This window comes from Neomonachus schauinslandi, chromosome 14 (genome assembly GCF_002201575.2).
Source record: "Neomonachus schauinslandi chromosome 14, ASM220157v2, whole genome shotgun sequence".
Lineage (NCBI taxonomy): Eukaryota > Metazoa > Chordata > Mammalia > Carnivora > Phocidae > Neomonachus > Neomonachus schauinslandi.
This window is the reverse complement of record NC_058416.1, coordinates 57,117,644-57,139,027: the sequence shown is the minus strand read 5'-3', so window position 1 is coordinate 57,139,027 and position 21,384 is coordinate 57,117,644. Positions and strand designations below refer to the sequence as shown.

The 21,384-nt window shown below is 39.7% G+C and overlaps 1 protein-coding gene across 1 annotated transcript in view; it reads right to left on the bottom strand.

Annotated features, from left to right (window-relative positions):
* PTPRM (protein tyrosine phosphatase receptor type M) overlaps window positions 1-21,384 on the bottom strand; it is an 812,937-nt gene that overhangs the window by 607,235 nt on the left and 184,318 nt on the right. Inside the window, exon 2 of the mRNA XM_044921209.1 lies at window positions 13,312-13,434. Coding sequence (XP_044777144.1) covers window positions 13,312-13,434 — 123 coding nt within the window. The remainder of the gene's footprint in view (window positions 1-13,311; window positions 13,435-21,384) is intronic.

The window sequence follows — 21,384 nt, the reverse complement described above, 5'->3', positions numbered from 1 at the left end:
ACTGCACATTTCATAATAAAAGGAGTTAAAATCATTTTATCATGACAATATATATGACAGTTCCGCACTTAAAAATCTCAGAAGTAGCACTACCAATGAATTTATACAACTTCCCTACATATGGATAGGTATAAAATTCACTTTATCCAACCCTCTGCTGTCCAGAAAGCTTCCACCCAAACAATTTCAAATATATGAATGTTAATCCTACTTTCAAATTTTTCTAGAGTATGATATTTCATAAACTTGACCTTCATAGAATTTGTAAAATTCAGTTATATGATTTTGTACAATGTAATTTGGGGTTTTGTTTTATTTTAAATAATATACTTATTTTTATATTTATATATTTTTTATATTTTTATTTAATAAATTAAAAATAATATAGTTTATGTATTTATATATTTATTTAAATATATAATATTTATATTATATTTATAATAAATACCTTTTAATACTTCTAAGAATGAAGTATTGATATTGTCTTTATTCAAAAAGAAAAAGTGAGTTATGACACTCACAGATACCCTTTTGGCAATATTTCCAGAATCTTTTTCCCTCCTCTCTTCCCCCACCCCCAGAGTTGTCTGAGCCTTTAATTGTAAATTGCCAAGGAAGGCATTTCACTTAAGACAGTTTAGGTCAGCGGTTCTCAGAGTGTCTTCCAGGGACCCCGGAATCCACAAAACCCTTTCAGGGAATCCACAAGGTCAAAACAGTTTTCATGAGAATAATATGACATTATTTGACTTTACTATTCCCATTTCGTTCTCATTTACTCACAGATGTACATCACTGCTCTGGTGGCTAATGGAATGTGTGCTTATGCACTGTTTTCAAAATTTCTCAGTTTTAATTTCTAATCCAGAAAATATAAACAGATACTACCCACATGAACAAAAAAGCTCTTTAAATGTTTCAAAAAGTATTTTTTAAGAGTATAAAGGGGCCCTAAGACCAAAGAGTTTGAGATCCACTCCACACACTACTGCAAAATCTCAGGGGCATAACACAAGGAAGTTTCTGTCTCCCTCAGGCGCATGCCCCCTGCAGTCGGCCAAGTGAGTTTGGGGGGGGGGGGGGCACGGAGAGAAGTCACTGCTCCATTTCCTCCCTCAGGCACCCAGGTTAAAAGCATCCCAATGCTTCCACAATTAGCAAGGCAGGAAAAAGAGAAGAGAACATGAGGAATCTCAAACTGGCTGTGGGAGCTCTGCCTGAAAGTGACACGTGTCACTTCTACTCACATTTCACCAGCCAAATCAGTGTAGCCACATTGAAATCCAAGGGGACAGAAACACACAATCCTCCCATGTTTCTAGAAGGTGAAAGCTGAAGCAGCTATTCAGCAGCCCTACTGACTACCCCAAGGGCTAGCTCTTCAGGCAGCTCATGTCTTTCCAGGATCTTTTCCTGAAATTATTCCCCCTCATGACCATGTACTCATGGGGCCTCATGAAACACATTTCATGAAAAACATGGAGAACAAGTATTTAAATATGACACATACGAATTCACATATTTAAGATTTTCTTCCACAGTAATTGAGAAACATCAACTCTAAACAAAATATATTATGGTCTACTCGCCTAAGCTAGTATACAGTGCTATTGTGTAAAACAGACTTTCTAAAAGCCTTTGTTTGACTGACATGTAAAACCAATTACTTATAATAATTTGTGCCACTAACAAATGTCCAACACCTTTTCATAAGAGCAAGACCCAGATCAATTCAAATAAATTAACATTCCTGTCTGAATTGACTCACCCAGCCCAAGTAACAAATTCACATGTCAATGGTGGGCTGACCCAATGACCCATCTGCTGAAAAATACAAACTGTATCATTTTGTTTCCCAAATAACAAGCATTGATTGCAGTGTTAGAAAGGTCACTTGTCATCAGCTCGGTCGTTGACCTGCTGGCAAATTGCAGCCTGTCACTCCACAGTGAGCCAGGACTATCAGGAGGAACTAAGGTATGCTGTGTTGATCAAGTACGATTGGGGAGATGACCATTTTCACAAGATGTGTGTTTAATAGGATGAGTATCACAGTCAACAAAGATGGAAAGGAATGGCTGTAAGGGATATTTCATAATTTCCCAGGATGACGACCAGAAACCTCACTGATGTAGATCTGCTTTAAAATGCACTGAATCAAACCCAGTCTATGTCTCCAAGTCGGATGCCAAGGATTTCAATATTTTGTACATGTAAATACAAAAGATGTCCCTTTCAAGTGCCCTAAAAGGAACCGGGGAAGATAAAATTAAGAAACAACCCCGTATCAGATGACCTAAAGCATACAAATAAGGACAGGCCATGTGAAAAAACATTTCCAGTGACATCCTCTCTAAGAATGCCGCTACAGTCATGTGCTACCCCACATAGCTGATTCGGACACTTACTGCTGTATCATCAGTTGTCTCAATTTGTCCACCCACCAGAGAGAGGCATTATGACTGTCCAGCCGACAATGAATTAAATAGCCATATTTATTTCTCTTTCAACCATTAAGCTTTTAAATATCACTTTAAGATATAATTTATCACAATCTCCTAGAATGAAGTATCAGCCAACTATTCATTAAAGGCCACTTATTTGAAATAATGATCTACACAATAATTTCATGGGGTTTGCCAAGAAATGCTGTATGATTATTTTCTGTATTCAGCCCCATATTATGGACAGGATACAAATGAATGCAGGCATGTATCCAAAAATAAAATTTAATAATTCCTTATGCATCTTCTTACAAAGTTTCAGTTAGCCACTAAAATATCTACCAATAGGATAACGATCTTTATACTTGGTACCCTCACTGAGGCATAAGACCACAGTGTAAAGCATGTGTCCTATTTTAGGGAGTCCTAAAATTACATCCCTGAAGTTAGTCAATCTCACTCAGTGCATGGCTCCACTAAACCTCTCCAATAAAGACCAAGGAATCATCCTGATATGTTCGGAAAGGGAAGACATGGGTCAACTTAGGTTTTCAAAGCTCCACTAAACCTCTCCAATAAAGACCAAGGAATCATCCTGATATGTTCGGAAAGGGAAGACATGGGTCAACTTAGGTTTTCAAAATATAAACATAAATATTTTCAATGCAATGTGACAGGATAGCATTTGGCCTAAAATAAAATGCATCTGTGTACAATCGTTGCTTTGGCATGGCCCCAAGTTGGTGTACCTCACTCTGCTGCCTTTTGTTTCCCCACACATACTGCACATTATGCTTACTTTCAAAACTACGGAACAGTTGAAAAAGCAGTACAATAAATACTTATATACACCTGACCTAGACTTAACAATTGTTAACATCTTACCACATTTGCATTCCCTCTCAACACACACATGTGCACATGCATACATTTTTTTTCTACACAGACACCCAGACACCCCTAAACACTTTAGCATTGATCTCCCAAGATCAAGGACATTCTCCCATATATTCATATGCTTTTTGGTATTTATTTACTAACCAAATTTCCTTAGGACATCTTTTCCTGATACGCTCTGATGAGCAATTTTGAATTTTCGTCCATGCACACTTGGTCAAATAACGTCTTTTTTTCCTCCTCTGCCAGAAATCAACAAATGACCTCCTTGCTTTGCATCCTCCCCAGCTCAGTATAGCCTTTAAGCCTCTTTCTTTCCCCAGGCTATGATGTCCATAGTTCCCTGATGCTCTGCCAACTTCCTGAGCGGCACTGTGAGTGCATTTGCTCCCCAACCTCCACTCACCACCTCAGGACAGGATGTTCCTTCAGCCAGGCATGCGCACCTGCTCTGGCCTCACGCCTCATGCTCTTATGGTCCCTCCTGGGAGCACCTCCTCCTGGAGGCCTTCTGCTCACCCTCACCCACCAGTCTCTGTTGGGGCAGCAGCCTGCCCCCCGCAGAGCACTGGCCACCCCACTTCTACATCTCCTGGAAGACAGGGCGCAGTTCATGGCTATATCCTCAGTCCCCAGAGCCTCACACACAGCTGGAGCTCTCAAACAGGCTTCCGTTTCTCCTGGTCTTCAGGTAAAAAGAATAATCCAGGCTTAACCATTTCTTATTTAAATTTATTCATCTCCTGGATCCCCGGGGCCACGGAAAGTCTCAAAGGCACGTAATGGGGAGCCTGCTTCTGTAGGACACGGGCAGCAGGAGATGGGGTGACCCAGAGCCCTGGGGCCACACAGAACTTCCAAGGCCCCCTCCACGCCGTGTGAGGGCAACTTTAACCTACCAGCGGCCATGTAAGCTAGTATATCAGTAGCCCACCGAAAACCCATTTGACCCAAAGATCCTGCCCTCCATAAAGCAAAGAGGCTGCTTGGCAGCTCCAGACCCAACTGGCTTGTCTCCCTCAGGCCTCAGGCTCTCTGGTCTCTAGAGAAATTGTTTTCTAATCAGCCCCTCCCTACCCGCCGCCTCTGCAGGCCAATGAGAAATCTGCATCCCAAAGACAGACACTGAGTTTCACCTCAAAGTCCACTGGCCCTTCTTTTGACTCCCATGCCAAAGTGAGCTCATCTTTTCCAACACTTTGCCATGCCCAGCTCCAGGGGGCCTTGCACACAGAACACAGGATATGTGAGCACTGACCTCAGTGTGATTTTCTCAGGCTGGCTAACATAACGGCCCCATCCCTCACTCTGAACCCTTCTTGCATCCCTTCCTTTGCTCAGATTCTGAGAGATTTACAACCTCTCTCATGATCGGTCTATTTATTTCATTACTCGGCTTCACATATCTCTTATGATGTCATACAATTTTATAGGAAATCAAGCAAGGAATGAACGTATTTTAAAAACATGTATTTATATATATAGACTTACTTGTATCCTTTTCAGAAATATTTAAAAAATAGCCAGCCCCTGTTCTTACTTTCTGTTACAGCTTCCAATCAGCCAAGACAAGAATTTAAACAAATTTAAAGGAGAACACTGAATATAAATGATTGAAATGAGTGATCATACATATTACAATGGCCCCTGGCCCTCTTGAAACAATTAACTATAAAAATCAAGACACTGTGGGGCGACTGGGTGGCTCAGTCGTTAAGCGTCTGCCTTCGGCTCAGGTCATGATCCCAGGGTACTGGGATCGACCCCTGCATTGGGCTCCCTGCTCTGCGGGGAGCCTGCTTCTCCCTCTCCCACTCCCCCTGCTTGTGTTCCCTCTCTCACTGTGTCTCTCTGTCAAATAAATAAATAAAATCTTTTAAAAAAATAAAATAAAAAATAAAAAAAAATCAAGACACTTTTCAAACAAAAAACAGTAACAATAACACAAAACCAAGACTGCCCTGATCTTGAAAGTTTTTGCGTATGAAAAACTTCACAGAGTCCCTATGAGGGACCCAGAGTAGTCAAATTCACAGAGACAAGAAGTAGAATGGGGGCTACCAGGGCCTGGGTGGAGGAGAGAATGGGGACGTAGTGTCTCGTGGGTGCAGAGTTTCAGATTGGGAAGATAAAAAAAGTTCTGGAGATGGCCGGTGGAGATGGTTGTGCAACAATGTGAATGTACTTAGTACCACTGAACCCTTAAAAATGGTTAAAATGGTCAATTTTATGTTGTTTATACCCATGTTAAATTGAGGCTACCGAGAGCCCCACCCTGTTTTAATTAAGATCTCCCCAGAGATCAATGATCTGAAATGGGTTTTCTTAATTACACTCTAAAGTTATTTTTCTAAATTTTATAATTTATAATAGAGAATACAACTCCAGTCCAATTTCTTTCACTGTGTCTCATGCACTGTTTAACTGGAAACCCATCCCAAGCCTCACCAAGGCAATCTGAGTGAGATGTATGGAGGAGTGTCCATCAATGACTATCTTACATCTGGATGGCAGGCAGGCATTTCTCAATGGGATACTTGAATGAGGTTCCCAAGGACAACGAAACTGTTTTTATTTCCTGAGTTCGATGACTGGAAACATTCAGAATCGACCCAAAAGATGCCAATTTAATGACCATCCCCTAAAAAAATTAAGTGTTACTTTTGATTATAAAGTTATACTTGATCATAAAGGAAATGTGTGACATAGAAATGATAAGGCAATTACCCCCAATCCTCCCATCCTGAAGTAAAGATTGTCAGTATTTTAATGGGCTTCTTTCAGGTTGCTTTTTTAATCCATTCAAAAATTATATCAAGGTCTATATCTTGTTTTTTATTCGATATCATTTAGAAGAAAAAAATAAGAACTTGGCATGAACTTTACTCAGAGTCCAAATTATGCTAAAATATGAATTCATACCAAATTGCTCCTGGAAAGTTACTTAATAATAATAAAAGACGGGGCGCCTGGGTGGCTCAGTCGTTAAGTGTCTGCCTTCGGCTCAGGTCATGATCCCAGTGTCCTGGGATCGAGCCCCGCATCGGGCTCCCTGCTCAGCGGGAAGCCTGCTTCTCTCTCTCCCTCTCCCACTCCCCCTGCTTGTGTTTCCTCTCTCGCTGTGTCTCTCTCTGTCAAAAAAAATAAATAAAATCTTTAAAAAATAATAATAATAATCAAAGAAGAACATTTCTTGTATACTGTGCTGGGCCAGGTATGAGGTCAAGTTCCCAAAGTTGATTATCTTGTCTCACCTGGTAAACAACCCTATGAGGCAGGTTCTAAACACATTTCCATAGCCTTCAGGATCCTGTAAGACTGACTGCCCCACTCCATCCAGCAGAGCTCACCTCTGCCCCCGGGCTTGGCTCCCGCTCTTCCGTCTGCCCAGATGACTCAACCTCCATGTTCTCCTTGTCCTCAATGGGATCCCCATCTCTGCTCACAGATCACCTCTTTAGAGAGGCTGGTCCTGTCTCCTGCTCCCATCACTTGCTAGGATCTTATCCTCATGTAGCTTTTCTCCACAGCCCTCAGCACATCCCACCATCATAGTGTATGTCTCTGCCTATTAGCTACTGCCTGCCTCCCCCGAGGATGCAATCACCAAGGGGACAGATCTTACTAGTGCAGCTCCAGCATAGACAGGCCCACACCCATCACCCCACAAACATACATTACTAACTCAGAGTTCACAGATAAGGAGGCTGGGAAACTGAGAGTTTAAGAAGCTGCTCAAGGTCAGTAACTACAAAGTGACAGAGCCAGCATCTGACCTGGGTGGGACCCACAGCCCCCACAATGAATGAGCCTTCATGTTCATTTTCAGAAGATTCAGAAAGTTGCCCCCTGGGATGAAGACAATTCCCTCGCTAGGTGCATGTGCTCATGTGGGAAGATCACTTCTCAGTACTCCAGAAGAGCAAAATTGGGAGCTGGCTCTTTGACCTGTAAGCCTGGAGCAGGTTTAATTCTTCTGAACTTCAGTCTCCTAAGGTATAAAATAGAGACAATGCCTCCCAATCCTCATGAGGGTCCTCATCAGGATCAAAGACACACATCAAAGAAGGAAACTTTGTTAACCGCTAAGAGAGAGTCATTTACATGTACAAGATTCCTTTGTTTGAGAAAGAAGAATGATCAGAGGGTACTGGGCTGCCACTTGCCTGCAATATAAATTTTTTTTGCTCTTGTTATTTTTTTGAAGGTACAAAGTATCCAAGAAAGCTAAATTTGATGCTATAGCGTGCTAAGTCTGATGAACCAAATTTTGCATTACCTTTCAAGTATTCAATTCCAGCAAGTCATTGATAAATCAGGGAATATGTGGTCTTAAAGGTTAGAATCTTTTGGCAATCCAAGAACCATCTTACCAGACTGAGGATGAAAGGTGCACCAGAGAGGGGTCCTTACTTGGCTCACTCAGTGATGAATCCTGATGTGATGAATAACAATGCCTAGCACATCGCAGGTGTTAAGTAAATATTTGTTGAATGTTGACAGATTCAAAGAATGAATGAGGTAATTAGACAACTGTCTGAGTATTCTGTGCCAAAAATACTACTCACTAGATACACACTGAAATTTAAGGAAGAAAAATGCCTTTTCAACCCCATAGTCTTCATCACTTACTAAACCTTGCATAAGCCCTGAAGTGTGAATAAATAGGGAAGTGTTCCCTAGCAAGAGGAAAACATGCCTGATGAACACACCCAAAGAGGAAATTCCAATTCCTTTGTCTGCCAATCCATCATCTTTCCCAAATGTGAAACTGACCCTACATAAATAGATGTGGTCTTTTTTTTCTATTTTCTGGGTCATCACACTCAAAGTGCATATTGCCCCTCCATCCAACACTTCCTTCTCTCTGCCTTTCATAGGGGCACCCACAGAAATGACTCAATCCTTAGTCATAGCATCTCAGTGAAGATCAGAAACATCATCGTTCCCAGTTTGCAACATATAAAGTAAGTGTAGAAGGCTACATGAGCTTTCCCTAGTGACATGCTACACCTCCTGTTAAGTTTTCCTAGCACTGGGAACCAAATTCACTTAATTACAGCTCTGCTGGAGGTATGATTTCTTAAGGGACCATGTCAGGTATAGACAAATGTCAATATTATGAGTTATTAAATGGCTACGGTTATAAGCTATGTTTACATTTTTAATATTATGGACAGGTTTATTTATTTATTTATTGTTTATTATTTTAATTTTTTGTATAAGATAAAGTTGCATTTTCTTATACACCAGACAGGGAACTTGTTAAATATCCATTTTATAGAACTCAAGCATGAAGGTAAAAACAATATCCTTTAATGAAATATAAAAATATAAAAACAGCTGTCAAACTGTGCAGGTATTTTTACATGATAAAACACTTCTTACCCAATACTTCTTAATCTACTCTGATAATTACACAATGTACTGGTACAGAAAGTACACAACAGTGCTAACAAAATGTACCAGGTTATTATTTGGTTACTTAATCAAGGGTTCTTGCGCTCAAAGTAGTAAACTTTGATAGTAGTGAACTATCAAAGTAAACATCAAAGTAAACTTATGATAAAATTTAAGAAAATTCCCCATTGCTAATGGAGATAATTGATAGGAAATGAACCACACACCTGAGAAACCATGTGTGGCATAGTTTTACCATTAGACAAACTGGTTCAGCACTAGCTGCAAAAGTCTAATCTGTAACATAAACGTCAACTTCAAATACAAAAATTTAAATGGTATTTGGCTTTATTTGCCCTAAACATGTATTTCCAGAGCCAATGTCACAGCCTTAGAGTAGTTATCAAGTTGGCTTATATAAAGCTCCAGACTGTATTTAAATTTTTTAAATGTGGCTAAAAATAACCTTACACATGAAGATACAGAGAAACAAACCATATACACAGTAAAACATCAATCTCAAAAAAAGACCCAGAAAAAGAAAATAAATTTTAATTAGAGCAAATTTAGAGTGAAAATTTCAGTCTTTCACTGTCATAATTTTAAAAATCATATTGATGGATCACTTGCTTATTAGAATCACAAGAGTCCCACAACGATGATGGTATTACACAATAAGGAAAAATCACAATGCTTTTTAATAGAGAAAATTCCTAATTATCATGTTTTTTTCTTATGATTTTAATCGCCTAATGTTTGGAAAATATATCATCTGAAAGTAAAAGAAAATATGAAATAGTATTTGGGTATTAATAATTATAATATGAATACAGAAGCAATAACAATATAAACGGAGTCCAAAGCAACTATCACAGGCTGATGCAAAAATGGTCTAAGACAGGGGTCAGCAAAATTTTTCCATAAAGGACCAGACAGTAAATATCTAGGCTTAGTGAACCCTACGGTATCCGTTGTGGTGTCTGTTCTCAGCCCTGCCACTGTGGCTTGAAACCAATCACAGACGATGTTTAACAAATGCCCAAGGCTCTATGCCAGTAAAACTTTGTTTATGGATAATGAAATTTGAATTTCACGTGTCACAAAACATTATTATTATTTAGATTTTTTTCAACCATTTAAAAACATAAAAACTGGGGCGCCTGGGTAGTTCAGTCCATTAAGTGACTGCCTTCGGCTCAGGTCAGGATCCCAGGCTCCTGGGATCGACCCCTGCCATTGGGCTCCCGGCTCAGCGGGGAGCCTGCTTCTCCCTCTCTTCCCCGCTTGCACTTTCTCTCTCTCTCTCAAATAAACAAAATCTTTAAACATAAAAACATAAAAACCATTCTTAGCTTTTGAGCTATCCAAAAAACTGGCAATAGGCTGGATTTGGCCTGTAGGACATAGTATGCCAACCCTTGGTCTAAGGCATCACAGAACCATCCTACACAGGAGAGAACACATACAAATATACATGTGAGAACAAATCCAACCATATTGTAAATAAAGGCTTAAGGAAATTAGCCCTCGGGAAACGTTGTATCTGATTTTGCCACCCATTTACCCTGACCAATTCATAAAACTGGTTTCTGTTTTAGCTCAAGAGGACCAGCTTTGGAATTTGTTTTTGAAATAAATAAATCATGTTATACATATTAATGCAAAAGGAGGAGGAGGAGGAGAAATCCCTTGTAACTAAAGAGTACTTAAAGCAACTCATGGCTATATTGTCTATACACATTGGAAACTCTGTTTTAAAATCCATACCATAGGATACCATATGCCAAGTTTCTAAGACGATATTTCCTAATTTCATTGAGAATTTAACTTCTCACTGTAGGTGGACAGGTCAGCTGAGCACCAGTCCATACCCTTAATAACACAGGAGCTGCTGCTCTTAGGGCACTGCTGGTCTGTAAGACAATAATATAGGACTTAGATTGTTCACTAATTGTATTTTTGTAACTCTCTTCCCCAAGTATATAAGTTCTACAGAGAAAGATTCATTTCTTTTAAACTTTCACCCCCCGTCCCAGTAATCAGCATTGTGATTAGCACAGAGTAGGTCTCAAAGGAATTTTTTTAATGGCTAAAGTTTGTTTAATGAATAAGAGGAAAAAATACCATATTATTGGCAGTTCTATGTTATGGCAGAAATTTAGTCTGATGGAGAAACTACCAATTTTCGGAAATCTCATCTGGACCAATGCCTGCTGACATCGTTGGAGGAAAGAGGAACCAGACTGCTAGTCTTGCCCCAGCTCCCTCCAGACCTGCTGACACCCAACAACCCACATACCCCCACAGTGACCTGCACCCTATTTGAGGGCCAGGGTTGAGGCACACCTTTTGTAACTATCAGATGGAACTGAGAAACGTGTTGGAAGATAAAACATTCAGATACCTGAAGTTACAAAAGCCTGATATTAATCACCAAGTATTCCATTAGTCAAAAGAAGTAGAGTAAATTCAAACAAAATGTTTAAATGCCCCCACTTCATTCTTTGAAAGGCAGAAGAGCCTTCAAAGGCCAGATGCTTGCACAGTTACTTCCCCTTTGTTTTTCATTTACCCAACTGATTGTCCCAGGATACAACTAGTCTTTGATCATTATTACCATTTTTGTAATGGCCTCTGCTAGGAACCCATCCTTTCTATATCTAGAACTTGGACAATTTGGTCTGAGATGCTATTTTGGGAAATCAGAAAGAAGGAAAGGACAAGACGGTGTCAAGAAATGATACCTCTGGGAGGTAAGTCATCATGTGACAAAAATAGAACCAGTGAAGGCTGAAAAAGATACTGCAGTACTGGGGCTCCTTTGTCAAAGACAGTTTTTCCAAGACAGTCTTCAAACTAAAGGACCACAATAATTAAATCTACTAGCTAATGTGAGAAATTACTTTTTTTTTTTTTTTACACCAAATTAGAAGATAAGAAAAGCCTGAGTGCACTCTTGTGGAGAACTCTCCCAGGACTAACTCTGAGCACCCTCCCCACTATCATGGCTGCGACCATCCCCAGCCTTTCTGGACACAGGCTAGATCCTCAAGAGAGAACAGGTGATGCCCAGAAGGCCTTCTGGGGTGAGGAGCCTATTTGGGGAAGGACAGCTCCACGTCAGGAGCCCGGCCATGCTCCCCTTCCCCCTCCCTGCTCACTGGCAAGCATGAAAGCAAGAGCTGGGGTTCGTAAAAACAACTGAAGTACCACGGATGCAAGCACAAGTCGTATTCAAAAGCACACACATATAAGAAAAAAAGGGAGACAGAAAAGGAGAATGTCGGCTGAGGGGAAATAACTAACAGCTAGAAACGTCTGAAGCCCAGCAAAGCTGCAGTGCCAAAGAGCACAGTCTTCCCTTCTTCGAGGTTGTAAGGAGATAAATATGGGAAGGAGAGGGAAAGAACATGGTGGGCATCATAACTGTTAAAGCTTAGTGAAGAACGACATTAAACTCTACTTCCTACTTAAAAGGGATGACTTACTAAATGCAATTATTGCTACATTGGCGTGTATTAACGAAGAACTTTACAGTTACAAAAAAGTACAAATAAACGTGTTTTATCTAAAATCCAAATCAGAATGTTTTGCAGTGTGAATCCTGACTAGGGCACATTCTTACCCCGTTGTAACATGAATCAACAAATCTAAACTCTTAGACTGCTGTCCAACACCACCACCTGCAAAGGGTGTCCATTAAAATGACCAAGTTCCTGGGGCGCCTGGGTGGCTCAGATGGTTAAGCGTCTGCTCGGGTCATGATCCCAGGGTCCTGGGATCGAGCCCCATATCGGGCTCCTGGCTCAGTGAGGAGCCTGCTTCTCCCTCTCTCTCTGCCTCTCTTCCTGCTCATGCTTTCTCTCTCTCTCTCTCTCTCTCTCTCTGTATCTCTGTGTCTCAAATGAATAAATAAAATCTTTAAAAATAAAATAAAATAAAATAAAATGACCAAGTTCCAATATGATTAATGTTTACTCATCAACACCTTCCCACTCTTCCTTCAAAATAAGAAGTCGAATTCTTGCTGATGTTTAATGGAACAAATGTCTTTCACTCATCGGAAAATTTACTAAGCACTTCTCCAGAAAAAAAAGTATCCACATGTGTGCATCACCGTTTTATCTTTGGTGCCAAGTGAGCTCCTGAGGCTGACAAGGTTTAAGTTATTCTCCAAGGTCTCCCATTTGTGACAGAGACTTTGTTATTTGGATTTCCCAGCTACAGTTCCATTCACTAGACACATCTGGCAGAAGAGACATCCATCTATTTCCCATATCTGCTGCTTGGGAAAGGATCAACTGGGGAATGCCCAGTAATCTAGCTCAGGTGTACCCAGAGATAAAGGAGGTAAACTTTAATTAGACTGTAAAAGAAGAGATACAAAGGTGAACTCTCTGTACTTTATAACCGGTCCTCTTAATTGTACTATTCTCACTAGTTAATCACTTTGGGCTGCCGAAAGACCAACACCCTCACTCATTCAGCCAATGCCCAATGAATATTTACTGTGATTCAGACTCTTATGAAACTTTGATTTTAAAAAGAAAATTTAAAACTACACGCAAACCTGATGGCATCCATGGATCAGAAGTTGGTTTGGTCAAGGTGTTCACCTGCTCCCAGGGGAAGTCATCATCTTCAGCTTGACTATATCCACAGGTGCTATATGGCTCATCAAAAAGGCAACCACCTAAAATGTAAAAGAATGAAAAGTAATGTAAGCAATGACTAGACCTCTGGAATAAGCTATGATGATTACAGGTAACTGTAAACCTACTCAATATCACACTAAATTTGATTTGACCTTTGTGTCCATGTACTATGGATCTTGGCCCTATTGTACCCTAAATGCTAAGTGCTAACCAACCTGAGTCTTAACCATGCCTTGCATACTGCTATACTATACTGTTCCTCAAAAGAATCCAATGTGTGTATAATCCAAATGAAAGTAGACCTAAGCAAATTTATAATTCTTATTTTCCAGATTTGCAGGAATTTGGAATCACTGATCTTGTGTTCAAAACTTTAATACGCTTGCCCTAGGTACTCAACATGTTTTGAATAGAAAAACATAATAATGTGTCCAAAAAATTAAGAGGGAAATGCTTTCACCATAACACTGGCACAATGTCAGGGGGAAAAATGTAGTAGAGACCATGAACTTAGCTTGCAAAATATTTTTTCTAAGAATTATTCTAAATCTAAGATAAAAACAGGTTTCACTTTAATACTTTGGAGATTTGAGGTCTTAACATTAAAAAAGATTATGAATTTGCTTATAGTCCACACAGTTTTTAAAGGCAAGAATAAATTCAAAACTAAACATGTGGTAAAACATCTGCTTAATTTTGGTGCTAGAAATGAAGCTACTTAAAGAAACAAAGAATAAAAGAAGATGCAGTTTTACAAAGCAATTCAGCTGTTTCAGCATCTTGGGGCACATTGATGATTTTAAGTCCCACCCACATCCTCTTAAATGTCTCCTGTTACTTTGAATTATTATAGTATCAAATCTTTTCACCAGTGTTTCACATTGTGAAAGGGAGTGATTATGCTGATCATATTAATTATTATGAAAATTCTGATATCCATTATATAATGCTATTACTTATATTAATTAAAACTATTAATTATAATTACTTTCCAATGATGAGAATTAAGGGTTCTGGTAAGAAAATACAAAAATAAGAATATTATTGCACTATGTCTGCAGTGTATGCCCTGGCAGCAAGAAGAAAAAATAGCAATTGTTCAAACTCAGAGGTAAAGACAGATGTTAGAGGTCACCTGGGCCAACTTCCATCCAAATGCTTACATAAACTCTACAACCTTCTAGACAGCTAGACAGCTTTGAACAGGTGAGGCATTCAGAAAATTTAGAAACGCATCCCTACCTAGTAGACAATTCCCCCTTTAAAAAGGCCCAAACTCTGCTTCTTCAAATGTATACTCATTTATCTTAGCTCTACCCTATGAAGAAACAGTACAAAAAAATCTCAGCTCTCACACAGGAAAGCTGATTATTTAAAAGAGCTGTCATGATCTAAGTCTTCCATTTTCCAGGCAAAACATGTTTTGCTGCCCCCAATTCCTCCTACTGGAAGGTTTTCTGATTTTCACTGCCCTGGTGGGTGTTCTCTGGATAGCCCCTGTGATAATGGCTGGAGCCAGAATTCAATTGGCAACTTCTCTGGACCTCAGTCTCTTTCATGGGAGACTGGTAGTCCATTCTGAGCTTCTGTGAGCCTGACGTCCCATACGTCTTTTTCAGACCACCGACATTGGGCCGTTTCCCCTCTCTTGTAATAAGGAAAGTGACTTTCTGAATTTGAACTCAGGGCTGTACATGGATCCTTACTAAACCCCATCTTATTATTTGCCACGCATTACTCCAGCCTGCTGAGAGCTTTTGGAATCCCGTTTTTATCATTCAGGTGTTAGTTATCCTACCTAGACTTGGGTTATCTGCCAATTTGATAAGCATACATTCTATATCTGCCTCCAAACTGCTGATATAAAAATGTCAAACAGGACAGAGTTAAGGGAACTCAGACCACTTCAGAAGGTCTCTCCCAGCTTTCTAGCTCTGTTTTAGTTGTTAGCTCCAGGCATGATGGTGAAATTAGTGACCCTGGACACAGTCTTCTCTGACACTTTAACAGAACTGGTCAATTAAACATTCCACTGAGAACAGAAACTCATTATAAAGATACAGCATTAACGCAATATTTCACCTTGCCAACAACTGGTAATTTATACTTCCCTCCTACTCAGCTTTAACAAGTTCAGAAACAAAGCGGATTTGTTTAAAAGCACATAATTCTAATAACTTTCCAATTTCGGTGAGAAATGTTAGAAGACTATGCAAACATCTATAGGAACTATTTTCCCTTGGTTGCAAACCCTAATTCTGATGTAGAAAATAGCTTCAGTACTGGAAGATAGGTGCAATAGCACTAATAATATTCAGACAGAAAGAAACCACCATGAATTTTGACAGAAAAGGGCCCCCCTCAATGGAAACATAGATAGCACTTTGATGAAAGTCCTACAGTGCAATCCTAAACAGTGAAAAATAGCTATAGGTGACCACAGCACAACTCAATGCTGATTAGAGATCTGGTTTACAAAACAACCATTGGCACTGAAGATATAACCAAACATAAATGCAAAAGCATGCATGGCTGACAGGAAACCCCAAAGGCTAATACAATGCTGGTATAAGGATATAATTTCCCATTATATAAAGCTGTTTTTACCACTTGAAAGGAAACATAAAACGTATGATACGGTTCTTTCTGGACCCGTGTATGATTATCAAACCACTGGAAAATGGGATAGACTATGAATTTCCCATCGCCCAAAGATATATCCCCCTGCACACCAATTTTCAAAGCCATCAGTGGCCTTCATCCAACAGATGTGAGACCCTAAAAATAGCAAAGGTGGTTTACTGAGCTAAAATGAGATGAAATTAACGTGTTTACATCTGAATTAAAATAACCAATTAAAGAGAGAATAATTAAACTTTGGTTTGCAAGGCAGCTTCGTGTAGTAGCGAAGTGAACAGGGTCCAACATTTGGCACATCCCCATTCTTCCACTGCTAGCTTTGTGACTGTAGACAAACAGCTTTGGCTCTCTGAATCCTGGCTTCTCCAGCTATAAAATGGAGATAAAACATACCTCACATAGTGTTTCTGACGATTCAGTTAGATAACAAATGTAAAGTTAGTGTATGACGGTGTCAGCCATGTTCAACCAGTATCAGTTATTATTGGTTCTTAAATCCTTCTTACGACAATTACCCTCATGGGTTCATTTCATTACAAACAGTTGGAATATGTAATTGGAAAATTTTAAAGTGTGTGTCACAAGGTGAAGAGCTGTGAGCACTGAGGCAGACACACTCCTGTGGGCTCCTCTATGGAGCCATTCTAGGAGCAAAGAACAGAGGGCTGCGAGGTTTCTTAAGTAAATGCTTTGGAGCCAATGAAGAATGTGACAAGGAAGCCAAGTCTCCTAAAATGCAGTAAAATGAAGCATTTCCAAAAATAAGCCTCCTTGATTTTCAGAATAACACAGCTTTTGTACAGGAACATACGGGGATGTGGTCAGCAATACACTGGCCAAGGTTTCTCCCGAGTTGTCTTACTTGGACTGCTGCCCAACAGCTCATGACTGGACTATATTCCCCCATCAAATCAAATTAAATGATTTCTCCTCTGTGGAGAGGAATCAGTACTAAACCAAAAGTCATGCACAAGATGGAGGAAAGGTGATGCAAGCCAGGTGGGATGGTCTGTCTTCATCATTCATATTCTTTCCCTCCCTCCTGCCCCCCCTCCCTCTCCCACACACACATACACGTACACACTAACACACATGTGCATGTGCCCTCATCAGACATTGGGAAAGACTTTTCCTTAGCAAATTTGAATACACCACACAACATGTGCTGGATGAAGAGTGACGTATTGTGCAAAAGGAAGTGTGTCCATGGATGTCAAATACTCAGGTAACTGACAACAATGATGATTTCTGTACAAGACTGATGACTTCATGGCTTGCTCCAGGACAAAATCAAAGGAAAGTAAAAGTTCAAAAGCAAGGGAAGTAAAGCAAAGGAAAAAAGGAATAGAAGATTATACTAGGAATAGGCCTAGGACTCCACCATCACTGCCAAGTAATATGTCACTAGCCTCATTTACTGGAAGTTAGCCACAAGTTCACTTTAAGCTCTGGAGTAGCCCTTACAAAGAGAAAGATATCACTGATTACACAGTTCTCAGTATCTATGAGACTATGATATTAGTACCAAAACTAATAATGGGGGCTGGGGCCCCTGGGTGGCTCAGTCGTTGAGCATCTGCCTTCGGCTCAGGTCATGATCCCAGGGTCCTGGGATCAAGCCCCCCATCGGGCTCCCTGCTTGGCGGGAAGCCTGCTTCTCCCTCTCCCCTCATCCCCCACTTGTGTTCCCTTTCTCACTGTGTCTCTCTCTGTCAAATAAATAAAATCTTAAAAAAAAAAAAAAACTAATAATGGGGGCTAAATGTGATAAGGGCACACTTATTGAGGGCTCCTTTAATCCTCATACCAAACCTATAAGGTAGACACTATGATCCTCATTTCACAGATAAAGAAACTGGAGCACAGAAGGTTGGTTATATAGCTCACACAGGTCTTACAGCTGGAAGATAGTGAAGTAGAGATTTGAACTCAGGCATCTCATCTTGAGAGCCAACATTCCTAACACTATCTGATAGTATCTCCCAAGCTGAAAACCCAAAAGAAACTTGACTACTCCTAATCCTAAGTCCAGAGAGAACTGTCCTCAACATAGCAAACAACATAAGTTAATGAGGAGTTCTCAAAAGAAACCACCAGAATAAGATGGGTCTTAGGGTCTATTTAGTAAAATGTTATGGGAGCATGTCCCAAAACTTCGATTCAGTAAACTCGATTTTGTGGGAGCTCAGTGCATTCTAGGATTAAAGCTATAATATTCTTTAAAATGGTCTTTATGAATATTCTTTCTCTCAAAAAAAGTCTTAATGGGCTACCATGAGTTTGTGTACTTACTCCCCAACTAAAAATTGCAACTAGTCTGTGCTATGACTAACGTGTAGAGCCAGACGCTTTTTAGAAATCAGATGAAATGGCATCAGGCCTAATATTTTTTTTTTTTTTTTCACAAAAATTGCAGAGTTAAAAAAAAAAAAAAAACCAGGTGCATGAAAGCCTATAGATAGTGTAGGAATTCTGCTGAAAAGTAATTTTGGTTATAACTCTATCTTAGTCATCTGGGTACTCTCTAGAACTAGTATATTGTAAGTACCCAATAAATGCTTTTTAGAAAAATGGGTAATGAATTCCCCAAGTCTATGCAAAATTTGGCTGCAACAATTTTGGCTGGAAGTGTTTAAAAGAAGTGTAATGTAGGGGACGCCTGGGTGGCTTAGTTGGTTAAGCGTCTGCCTTCAGGCTCAGGTCATGATACTGGGGTCCTGGGATGGAGCCGAACGTCAGGCTCCCTGCTCAGTAGGGAGTCTGCTTCTCTCTCTCCCTCCCCCCTGCTTGTGCGCTCTCTCTCTCACTCACTCTCTCTCTCAAATAAATAAAAATCTTTAATTAAAAAAAGAAGTGTAATGTAATACCCACTTGAACAATGAAAGAAATCTCAGTATAGCCCCACAAAACACCCAGGCCATCCGTATGTATTCCAAGATGAATAAGCTACAAATGTGACAAAATCAGTGAACATGTTCATTTTTTATTATGGTTGAAAACTAAGCTGGTTAAATGTTAATTAAGTCTCCACAAATTATGGCTTTTGCTTTAGAAACGTTGAACTTTTTCTTTTTTTTTTTTGCAATAATTAGATAGCAAGGCTAGTTGTCTATAAAGGTCATTCTTGATTTATGAAAATAAAATATTGTCATTTACATACTGAAGGGAATTTATCTTTCTTCTTTCTTTGGCATAGCATAGAATTATTCAGTAGATCCAAGAATAGTATTATATCATTAAGATAGAAGCTGTAAAGGAGAGGATGGTCCACTTTCTCCCCAAAGGAAACCTTGTAAGATCTTTCACATGACTATTCTCAATCATACTGAAGCATCAGGCCTGGAGAATAGACAAAGGAAAACAAACTGACGAGGGTTAGAGCCCACCATTTAGAGTAGTATTTTATTTTATTCAATTTATTTTTATCTTTTTATTATTGAAGTGTAATTAACATACAGTATTATATTAGTTTCAGGTGTACAATATAATGATTTAACAGTTCTATACATTGTGACCCATATGGATCATGACATGTTGACCCAGCACACATACGTGTATATTTTACAAACCAAATTTATCTCTCCTGAGATATACTGATATTGTTCATCTCTGTTCAATTTGGTTTTGGACAAGCCTAGTCCAGATCCACTAAACTGACTTCATGATCCTTCAAAAGTTGCTACCTGTAGGTCTTTAAGGTTTGGGAATGAGAACCATTATCTGGGACTGTTTATATGTCCTAAAGTTACTAATCAACCCTACTATGTGAGAACCCTACTAAGGCAGGCAGAGAACAACCTGTGATCTAGAAAGTTCTCTGGCATTAACAGCCACCATTTTGTGGACATCTGCCATGCACCAGCCAGATTCTGCTGAAGGCAACATATAGGCATTATTTCACTTACTCTTCACAACCAGTACGAGACTTTCCTCTCAATTCAAAGAAACTGTTACATAACAAAACCATGCATATGTTTACATGTATTATTTGATCTTAAAAACCCTAAAGGCAAGCATTGATATCCTTTATGCCAGCTATCAATGCATTATGTCTCAGTCCTAAATTCACTTTTCCTTGCTTGCTCTGCAAAACTGTATCCAAGTCCTCTAATTACATTTCCTGTCCCAGGGGGCAAGACAGTAAGCTTTAACAGTAGAGGGTTCTAGAGAGGCACTGTGGGAGGAAGGGGTGGTCTCGCAGGGCTCCCTGGAAGGTTCCTCAGCCCACAGGGTTTCTCCAGACCCACAGTGCAGGAGCTTTCCCAGTGCCCAGCTTGATAGGTGCATGGCGGTGGGCAGCACCCCAGAGAGTAGCTTACCCCAGCACCCCCTGAGCAGTTTTGTAGCGGAGCGCCTCCCAGAGAGATACCACCCATGAATAGCTTCCCCTGCTACACCAAAGGACCCATTTCCTCTGAGCTCCATCGGTGTGGTCCCACAGCAACTTTCTTGCCATCCATTGAGCCCTGGATCTCAGCTCTAGAAGGATCTCCTCCTGGACCCCGATTTCTTCCCTGGAGCAGTGCCTGCTCCTCATATTTGCTATTCCTTTATTCTCAGAGCTCTCTTTACTTTGTGTTAGCCAATTTCCTGTATTCCAATCCACTGTTATAGTTAACTATTCTTTAAATGAAGTTCTCCCTGTTCCAGTTACTGTGTGGTTTCTGTCTTCTGACTAGGAATTCATCAACACATCCCTGTTTTTACAAATGGGAGTTTGGAGTGGTCAAATATCTTGTCCAAAGTCACAGAGAGTTAAATGTAGGGCTAGAAGTTCATCCAAGGTCTGAGTCCAAAGCTCATACTCTTTCCAATCTGCACCTTTTTACTTTGAATGCACCTCTATAAAGTAAACAATGTGTAATATTTATATAATATAAACATTGTTGCATGAATGGAATTGCAAATAAGCTCCTCAAAGTGCTGTTTCTAAGAAGCCTGTGGAGGACAGTCAAATGTTAATTTCATAAACTTATTTATAAGATACATACACATTTTGAATTGTTCTGCCTTTAACAGGTTAAATTGACTTACACACTCTAGCAATCAAGTTCATCTTGTTATAATTACAGTCCATTTAAAGTTATTTTGTGAAAAGACTGCAGTACTCCTTGTGGAGATTTCTGGAACATTTTTCTCATTTGTTCTAAATACAGAATGACCCCATTTAAGGCAGCCTTTACCAAATGCATAAAGTATTAAATAGGTCTCTCTACAGAGAGGGCAAATCAAAAACTAATGCTAAAGTACCTCACAAAGAAATTAATGTTATATGTTCTATTTTCCTAAACTACATGTAATCTCAGGTGGTCTTATCCACTTATTTTAAATTAAAACTGTCAGATAAA